The 9,964-nt window shown below is 40.2% G+C and overlaps 1 protein-coding gene and 1 long non-coding RNA gene across 18 annotated transcripts in view; one reads left to right on the forward strand and one right to left on the reverse strand.

Moving 5' to 3' along the window:
* The first annotated feature begins 2,297 nt into the window (after nt 1-2,297).
* LOC127365047 (far upstream element-binding protein 3) overlaps nt 2,298-9,964 on the forward strand; it is a 20,906-nt gene continuing 13,239 nt past the window's right edge. For 4 of the 9 annotated variants that reach the window (XM_051402748.1, XM_051402755.1, XM_051402753.1 and 1 more), the window contains exons 1-4: nt 2,298-2,461; nt 7,070-7,178; nt 9,434-9,467; nt 9,690-9,739. In XM_051402748.1, the coding sequence (XP_051258708.1) occupies nt 2,369-2,461; nt 7,070-7,178; nt 9,434-9,467; nt 9,690-9,739 (286 nt within the window). In that variant the 5' untranslated portion in view covers nt 2,298-2,368. The remainder of the gene's footprint in view (nt 2,462-7,069; nt 7,179-9,433; nt 9,468-9,689; nt 9,740-9,964) is intronic. The other 5 variants (XM_051402749.1, XM_051402754.1, XM_051402756.1 and 2 more) reach the window with 3 other exon arrangements.
* On the reverse strand, nt 8,449-9,213 carry LOC127365090 (uncharacterized). Of its 9 annotated transcripts, XR_007885103.1 has the most exons (6): nt 9,096-9,177; nt 8,976-9,055; nt 8,824-8,915; nt 8,696-8,763; nt 8,576-8,655; nt 8,470-8,535 (listed from the first exon to the last, which is right to left on the reverse strand). It is a non-coding gene; the product is annotated as an uncharacterized LOC127365090 (long non-coding RNA). The 9 variants fall into 9 exon arrangements; XR_007885101.1 differs by lacking the exon at nt 8,696-8,763 and having other exon boundaries at nt 8,449-8,535; nt 8,596-8,683; nt 8,804-8,915; nt 8,956-9,035; nt 9,076-9,119; XR_007885108.1 differs by lacking the exon at nt 8,696-8,763 and having other exon boundaries at nt 8,576-8,683; nt 8,804-8,915; nt 8,956-9,003; nt 9,084-9,213.

Consider the following 9,964-nt stretch of genomic DNA (forward strand, 5'->3'; position numbering starts at 1 on the left):
TCTGTCTAACCAACGTTTCTACTCTTATTGACTGTTTGTACTTTATTGTTTTATATTTTATTGTTGTTTTATATTGTTTTTATAATGTTTGCACTGTACAGCACCTTGTAACTCTGGTTATAAATAAAGTTTATTATTATTATTATTATTATTATTATGTGCCATCCACAGTTGAGCTGTTGGAGGTAAAGAGTTTAAAGTGTAAAGTTTGTGGTATTTTCATTCTTTTGTGGTAATTTTATAATTAATTAATTAAAGTAATAAAATATATTCAGAGGTTGTTTTTCTGTTTCTGTCATAAACTGAATAATATAAAACTTCTGCTTTAGTCAATATTTTACATTATATTTATATATTTTATTGTTAATATTTGTTTCTTGACATTTGTGGAACCTTTATTCTTTATATTGTTAAGCACCAAAATATCATAAAACATATAAATATATATATAAATCTAATATATATATATATTATATATATCCATATTTATTCCTCAGAACATTTATCTGCCACATGATGTCATAAAATCACGTAGCAGATAAATTCAATCATTAAATCTCTTTTTTTAAATATATATTTGGTTCTTTAATCTTTTGTATCTGGATGAATTTCCACCTGATTGTTGACAATAAAACTTTATTCAATAATTTTGTGTCGTTTTCGAGCTTTAATAAAAATAAACAGATTAATCATTAAAGGTATTTTAGATGAATTTATTTTAATAATCTGTCAGTAATCTGATTATTAAACATTTCAATGAAATTAAATGACAGTTTGAACATTAATCAATGAATCCACACAATCAGCTGATCGGTCTGATCGATAATGACAATAATCAATAGTTGCAGCTCTGCTTCAATCTGCACAAAGCTCCTACACACACACACACAGACAGAAGAGAGAGAGGTCAAAGGTCAGAGGTCAGTGACGCAGCCCTCGCAGTGACCTCAGACTCTGTGACCGACGTCAGCTGATCAGTGCGACCATTAAACTCTTCTTCTTCTGCTGAAAGTTCACTCTGCTCCACCTGTGGAGCTGCGAGCAGCACGTGACTGAACGCGGAAGCGGAAACGGAGCCTCGCGCTGCCAACAGCTGAGCAGCGTCAGAGATCGTGTGTGATCCGGATGAGTCACTCTGCGGTTAACAGACACCGCCGGAAGTTACAGGATAGACTGTCAGCTGACATTCAATCAGACTGTTTCACCAAACCGTCACCATACCGTCACCATACCGTTACCAAACCGTCACCATACCGTTACCATGGTTACTGGTAGAAAACTGAATCCTCTGTTTTCAGGTTTCTTCGAGTTATTGAAGAGTAAAAAGATCCAAATGATATCTGTATAAACATTGAAACCCTGGTCAGATTACAGACTACAGGGCAGATATAGTTTCACAATAAAGTTCATTTAAAAGGAAAAACTAGTTCAAAGAGGAGAGAAAATACAGTTATGTTCAGTTTGTGTGTAATTATGTTGTGACACATTTACTGATGTTCAATATTATATAGGAAGGAAGACAACAACAAGACTTCTTTGTATGTTTTCAAGGTAACTAATTGTACAGTTAATTAATTAAACTAATTATTGGGAAACTTCCACATTCATTAGAAGAGACTCTGAATCAATATGGCACCGAGATAAAATGTGTTTGAGACATTTCTGTGGACTGATAACACATTACTGACTACATGTTCTTAATATGTACGTTATATATTATTATTATTATATAAATGACATTATAGCCCTGTAATACAGTGTGTGTGTGTGTGTGTGTGTGTGTGTGTGTGTGTGTGTGTGTGTGTGTGTGTGTGTGTGTGTGTGTGTGTGTGTGTGTGTGTGTGTGTGTGTGTGTGTGTGTGTGTGTGTGTGTGTGTGTGTGTGTGTGTGTGTGTGTGTGTTGTGTGTGTGTCTGTGTGTGTGTGTGTCTGTGTGTGTGTGTGTGTGTGTGTGTGTGTGTGTGTGCTGTGTGTGTGTCTGTGTGTGTGTGTGTCTGTGTGTGTGTGTGTGTGTGTGTGTGTGTGTGTGTGTGTGTGTGTGTGTGTGTGTGTGTGTGTGTGTGTGTGTGTGTGTGTGTGTGTGTGTGTGTGTGTGTGTGTGTGCTCACTGCCTTTGTACAAACAGTTAAAGATATTATTAATATTATAATTAGAATAATAAGTAATAATAATAATGTAGTTCAGATTCATTATAAATGTTATATCTCTTCTGAGCACCAGCCTGTTGAGAGAAGCTCTTCCTCTCGGTGTCGGATATCGCCCTCGGAGTGAGACCTCTCTCTCTGTTAGCCGCTCTCTGCTCTCAGCTCAGTTAGCAGCCCGAGCTAATCCTGCTAACAGCTAACAGCTAACGGCTAGCTAGTGGCGCTATGATGGCGGAGCTGGTGCAGGGACAGGCCTCGATGAACCAGCCGGGGCTGAAGTCAGACGGCCTAGCCGATGTTTTACAGAGGGCCCGGCAGGTAACAACTCCACTGGGGTTCAGCACACACCCGTTCCGGGCCGAACCGGGCCGTTTAAATCGAGCCAAAGCACTTTTATTCGAATTGGTCCGTGTTGAGCTGCTGCTAACTAACTTATGCGCTCCGTCAACACTCACACACACACACACTCACACTACTAGCATGCTAACTAGCGCGGAAAGCAGCTCGGAGTTGGACTTGTGGCCGGTTTTGTACACTTTGTCCGAGCTGGAGGTAGTTTAGGGGCAGTTTGTGGAGCTGTCACCCGGAGGGGAGCGCGGTGGGACCGGGGGTTGGGTGGGGGGGGAGAGAGGACAGAAGTTTGGCCACACGTGTCAGTGAGGAGGGAGACAACCTGTTGGGCTGCGAGACAGAAACACGGTGAAAAAGCCCGAGAGGACGAGGACAACTGGGTCCAAGTTTACTGCGGTAACGAGGCAGAAACAGCGAGTTGAGACTGTATTAAAGCCTCTTCCAGGAGCCCCCCCCTCCCCCTATAGGCTGCTGTTTACTGTAAGTTGGTTAGAAACTAGGCTGTGGTTATGCAACACAGCCATATACAGCCAGCGGAGGTGTGTCTGCTTCCTATAGAGAGACAGACAGGTAGTCACTCACACAGACAGGACATCAAAGCTCCAATCTGTAATCATTACACAGTGTATAAACTCTAGAGCTATGTTCCATATGGAGCTGATTCAATCAATAATCTATAATCATTACACAATGTATAAACTCTAGAGCTATGTTCCATATGGAGCTGGTTCAATCAATAATCTATAATCTATAATCATTACACAATGTATAAACTCTAGAGCTATGTTCCATATGGAGCTGGTTCAATCAATAATCTATAATCATTACACAATGTATAAACTCTAGAGCTATGTTTTATATGGAGCTGATTCAATCAATAATCTATAATCATTACACAGTGTATAGACTCTAGAGCTATGTTCCATATGGAGCTGGTTCAATCAATAATCTATAATCTATAATCATTACACAATGTATAAACTCTAGAGCTATGTTCCATATGGAGCTGGTTCAATCAATAATCTATAATCTATAATCATTACACAATGTATAAACTCTAGAGCTATGTTTTATATGGAGCTGGTTCAATCAATAATCTATAATCATTACACATAATTCCTAATTTACAGTGAAAAGGACAGAGGTCAGTGCTGTAGGTACAGGGCAGGGGTCAGTGCTTTAGATACAGGGCAGAGGTCTGTAGTGTCTATTTGATTAAAATAATAGTAACAATAATGATATTAACTTTATTTTATAAGTTTTGGTGAAGGCCAATAATCAATTTCCTTATTTATTTCCTTCAGGAAATACAGATATTCTGCATTCTTACTCATTTCTGACCTCTGACCTCTGACCTCTGCACGTCCAGAAACAACGTTAGAAACCTACAGCGTCACTGAGCAAGTGTCTGTATTTTAAATTTATAATCTGTAACATTTCCACATTAAACACAGTGTATAAAGTCTGGAGCTCTATATGGAGATCTAATCTATAATCTATAATCAATGGCGTCCTCTTTGTGCCTGCGTCAGCGCTGTGGTTGATGCAGGTTATAATAATATATCTATAGGTTTGTGTTCATTAGTGTTTAATCAGCTGATAATAAGAATCACTGTGTTTGTTACAATGAGACGTTTTTATCTACAGAGGGAGCGGGTCCTCTTCTGGTGGAGTCCGCCATGTTGGACCGCCATGTTGGACCGCCATGTTTCTACTACAAATGTTCTTAGCAACTAAATTTCGCTGCAAATTGAACAGAAATTTAAATTTAGACTAGTTGACTGAGTGAAAACAGTCAGACAACAAATCTAGAGTTAAAAAGCACCAAGATCTAAACAGTGGACGGTAACAATGTGTCAACAACCATCGACTGTGTGTGTGTGTGTGTGTGTGTGTGTGTGTGTGTGTGTGTGTGTGTGTGTGTGTGTGTGTGTAGAGAGAAACAGAAACAGAAACCAGGAAGTGCAGTTTCAGAATCAGATCAGACACTTAAACTCTGGAAACTGATCACAGCAGCAGTGATTTCGTCTTTCTGCGATCGCGAGGTAGAAACGGTAGAAACGGTAGAAATCCGGCGTTCGCGGTCCACCAGGAACGTGCACCAACGAGGCATTTTATTTATAAAGCACCTCTCGTACAAACAGCCCACCAGCGTTAGTCGGCTGTAATGTGCAGAATCTTCCTCGTTCACAACGCGATGTTTCGTATTTTATGAAGTTTTGTAAGTCGCCGTTATTGATGCCTTGATAGCGACAGTTAAGCTAAAGGCGCAACAAACCATAATATTCTTAAATCACAAGAGCTGCAGGTTTTCAATGAAGGTAAAATGTGACCAACATTATAAATAAAATATATTTGTTGATTTTAACATTGTGAAATATTAGTAGTAACAATGATCGTGAATCAATCGCGATATCTGTCAAATTAATGACAATATTCAGTTTTTGCCGTATTGTGTAACCATAGCGATATATCGAATGAATATATATTATTATTAGAGATGTCCGATATTATCGGCCGATATTCACTAAAAAATGTAATATCGGGAATTATCGGTATCGGGTTTTTATAACCGATGTTTGTTCTGAAGGCTTCAGCATTTCCGAGCCTGCATGAACGCAGCGTGGGACGTTTACTGGCGCTCGCTAGACGACGTAAACAACAACAACTACAGCTAGACTGGTTGGTTGCTAACCGTGGCTAACAAGCAAACAATTTAAAGCTGAATTATTTTAATATTAACACAAAATAAAAGTTCAATGCACCTTAAATATTTGACCCTGCTCTGAGCTGTTCCTTAACCAAACTAACGACTGGCTCAGAGTTTACATTAGCACTCCTTCAGGTGAATAATACAATTAAACACATTAACCAAAGCTAGCGATTAGCGTTAGCGCTCTTCTCAGTATTAATACAGTGAAAGTTGAAGTTTTATTTTACACAGACAGTGTTTACATTTGGAAATGTTGCATTTATGTATGCATCCAGTGGGGCATCACAATACAATGAGTCACAATGTGTTAATACCACAACAGGAGATAGACAATAAAAGCCTGCAGATATCTGAGAGTCGGACAATATCGGAATATCGGATATCGGCAGAAAAGCCAATATCGAGCGTCCCTAATATTATTATATATAATATACTGGTTTTAATTTCAGTTGCTGTTAAAGAACATTTGAGAAAAATCTCAGATTAAAGTCAGTTTTTAGTGTTTTTTTAAAAACATATTCAGTTTTGAAAATGAAGCAATATTAAAGTTGTTGTTTATCTTTTCTTTCGTTTTAAGTTCTGTTTTTCTACGTTTACGTTCGTCCGCCTCTAATATTCAACCTGACGTTGTTAAAATGTCTGAAAATTAACTGGCAGCCATTTTGAAAAAGTCATTAATCCACAAAAACAAAAGTCTTAGCGACAGATTTATTAGTGGCTGCTATTAAGGTAGAAATATTATGGGAATTATCATTTTTATGTCACAATTGATTAATTTAAAATGATCTAATAAAACTCCAGTTTCTATATTTCAGCTCTGATTCCGACAAACAGACGAAACTTAAAGTTTTCAATGTGATATAAAACACAACCTTCACAGTTAAGGAACTTTATGTTGAGCATTAAAATAATTAGACCACCTGTTGAGCCGCAGCCTCCACTGACGTCTTATTGATCATTACTCTTATTGATTATTGATTGATTGATTGTAAAGAACCAGCATCAGGATCTGATCAAGAGAAACTGGGAGCGCTGGGTTTAATGTAAAGGATCTCCCTCCTGGCTTAAATCAGTGTTGAGATTTTACTGAGTCAGAGCAGGTGTGAACAGGTGTGAACAGGTGTGAACAGGTGTGAAGGGTAGCAGTGATTCAGATTGTGTGAACGTTAAAGAGCTGCTGAAGTGTTTCTGCTGCTCTTCTCTTTATAATGAAGACGTGTGTGTGTGTGTGTGTGTGTGTGTGTGTGTGTGTGTGTGTGTGTGTGTGTGTGTGTGTGTGTGTGTGTGAGACCAAGGTGAGGTTAGTTAGCAGCTAGTATCGGGGGGGGGGGTGTAAAAACCCCGTGGGCGCGAAAAAAAAAAAAAAACAAAAAAAAAAAAAATTTTGTTTTTCCCCAACCCTAAAGCTGCATGATTGTGGCCAAAATGATCTTAATCCGAAGTCGATTATTGATTATTTTGAGTTATATTGAATCACGATTATTTTGTGATTACAGTGCACTGCTCACTTCCTGTGGCTAGCTTACTTCACAATAAAAGTCGACTCCTGTTTCGTCAGTTAAATGCGTCTCCAGTGAAGCTGCTGCGGTATTATTTCTGCAGCTTCAGGGTGTGTGTGCAGCGACCGCAGTGAAACCAGAACATCAGCTGTTGTTCAGGAAGATTTCCTACGAGCTTTCTATGAGCCGAACATTTTAAACCTCACAGCCGCGGACGGACATTCATTTAATGTGGAGGAAAACAAAAGTACCCGACATGTTCGTGGTGCTCGGGGAGAGTGAAGTTTCTCTGTTTCAGTAACAAACATCCAACAAAGTTCCAGGTGTTACAGCTGTCTCTCTCTCTGTCTGTCTGTCTCTCAGATGGTGGGGAAGATGGGCGGAGAAGCCATGTCTCACCTCAACAGCTCCTCAGGAAGTGTCGAGCCATCGCTGTATTACCCCGGCCAGAAGCGGCCAGGAGAGGACGGAGGTGAGGAGGAGGGAGTGACGGGTGGGAGGTTGTATGTGATGTAATGACACATACAACCTTTCTGAGGAAAATACCTTAAAACAAATACCACACTGAGTGTATATCCACATTAATTTAGCAAACAAACCAAATACTCCTCTCTTAATGTTCACACAGTTCAGTTTGTTTTTCCAGTCCAACAGAAAATGTCTGTTCCTTTAGAGATTACACAGAAATCAGCTGATCACAGAAACACTTCCTGACCTCCTACAGAAACCGTTAGTAGTGCGAGGAACAGTCGGTCGACAGCAGCTTCACAGTGTATCTACTTTCAGACGTCTCGTCCAGGAACTTGCACCAAGTGTACCGATGGTTAGTCTGACCTGGCGGCAGCGGAACCATTCGAGGCGCCGCTAGAACGTTGTTTCTTTTAGTATGGACAGACGACCGGACGTCACTGTGTGTGTCACGATTAGAGCTAGTTTATTTAACGTGTATATTTTGTGTAATTTGATAAACACTCCATTAAACCGGGCTCCGGGACAGACGGTAGCTCAGACGTCGATTCAATCAGAGTTCCAACTACGAGCTTTTCAACTTTAATAAAGTTGTCCACTACTGCAGCTGGAATTACTCCAACTTGTCCTCGTTAAAGGATTTAAAGTGTCGTATTCCACTTACGCGTCTATAAAGAATCCTGTATTGTTAATTTATGTCACTACCTCCCCGGGGCAGGTGGGTAATTTGGTGCCACCAATGTGCTCGAGGTTATCTGGAGTCACCAGGACGCCCCGACAGGCAACCCTCTTTGGTTTTTGGTTGCAAAAAGCAATTTTAGAAAATCATGTGACAACCATTAATATCTGAGTGAAGAGCAGATAACCAGAGTCGACCTGTTCACACTGATGCTGCTGCAGAGCTAATCAAACACATATTTATTGATATTATCCTGAACTACAGGATATATGTATACAATCATCTATCTGCACATCAGTGTTTTTGTTTTTTCTATTTCAGTCTCGATTTGAATTTTGAACAGTTTCCTGGATGTCTGTATTTGAATTTCCCAGAAGGCCGAGCTGTTGCCATGTTTGACTACATTCTTTTATTAGTTTGGTATTCGGTTTTGGTTTGAATCCACAGACGGGTTGAGTGTGACGATGTTGAGTCAGGATGAATTCTGATTATTTATTATCACTGACTATGAAGCCAGAGAGGATTTGTGTCCAAAAATAATTTATACACAAACATCACGATAATAATTAGAACCAACAGAGTTTAACAGTAAAATAAATAATTCAACAGAAACTGCAGAGACTGTCAGACCTGAGCTAGAACCTTTAGACCTGAGCTAGAACCTTTAGACCTGAGCTAGAACCTTTAACCCTGAGCTAGAACCTTTAACCCTGAGCTAGAACCTTTAACCCTGAGCTAGAACCTTTAACCCTGAGCTAGAACCTTTAGACCTGAGCTAGAACCTTTAGACCTGAGCTAGAACCTTTAACCCTGAGCTAGAACCTTTAACCCTGAGCTAGAACCTTTAGACCTGAGCTAGAACCTTTAACCCTGAGCTAGAACCTTTAGACCTGAGCTAGAACCTTTAACCCTGAGCTAGAACCTTTAGACCTGAGCTAGAACCTTTAGACCTGAGCTAGAACCTTTAGACCTGAGCTAGAACCTTTAGACCTGAGCTAGAACCTTTAACCCTGAGCTAGAACCTTTAGACCTGAGCTAGAACCTTTAGACCTGAGCTAGAACCTTTAGACCTGAGCTAGAACCTTTAACTCTGAGCTAGAACCTTTAACCCTGAGCTAGAACCTTTAGACCTGAGCTAGAACCTTTAACCCTGAGCTAGAACCTTTAGACCTGAGCTAGAACCTTTAGACCTGACCTAGAACCTTTAACCCTGAGCTAGAACCTTTAGACCTGAGCTAGAACCTTTAGACCTGACCTAGAACCTTTAACCCTGAGCTATTTAATTACAAGTTGGAAGTTTGGTGGTGAAGTCATGTGACCGTGGTGTAGTTCATTTATAGGCCTTCAGAAATGATGTAAGGTGAGTTTGTTAGTGAAGATTATCTTCCTGAATCATCCTAAACTAGAACCCAGTGGAATAATCCCATCAGCTGTTTGTGGAAGGAACCAGGACGACGCTAACTCCCCCCCCCGCAGCTCGCTATGGAAGCGTGTTTCTTCTTCTGTGTTGTATTGTTGTAGACTCACTGTTAGTTCAGCAGCTCCATCAGATCAGTCTAATGTGTGTCTCTGTCTCTCAGTAGGTAACCAGCTAGCAGCCATGGGGCATCAAAGGTACGAGCAGCAGTTCATATTGATTAAACACAGATAATGACGTGTGTTCAGCTTCATAGTTTGCAAGTGTGTGTCTGTGTGTGTGTGTGTGCGCGGGCTGGCTGTAACAGTAGATAAGTGTTTATAGATCGGTCCTCCTACAGTCATAATCATAATCACTTATTGACACACACACACGCTGTGAGCGGGATGTTAATGTGTGTGTGTGTGTGTGTGTTGCAGCAGGGTAATCACAGAGGATTACAAGGTCCCCGACAGGATGGTTGGCTTCAGTGAGTATGACCTCCGACCTTTCTGTCCTTCCTGCTGCTCAGGTGTCTGAAGGCTCCGTCGTCCAATCAGATTGTAGTTATTAAGAGCAGCTGATCTGAAGCCTGGACCAACAATACAGTTTCCCTTTATCTTAATACTGATCAGTCAGTTCTGTTTGTTTGTTGAGGGACAAATATGTAACACACCACGATTATATAGATAATCTGCATATCCTGTCCCCAGAT

Source organism: Dicentrarchus labrax, unplaced genomic scaffold (assembly GCF_905237075.1).
Source record: "Dicentrarchus labrax unplaced genomic scaffold, dlabrax2021, whole genome shotgun sequence".
NCBI lineage: Eukaryota > Metazoa > Chordata > Actinopteri > Moronidae > Dicentrarchus > Dicentrarchus labrax.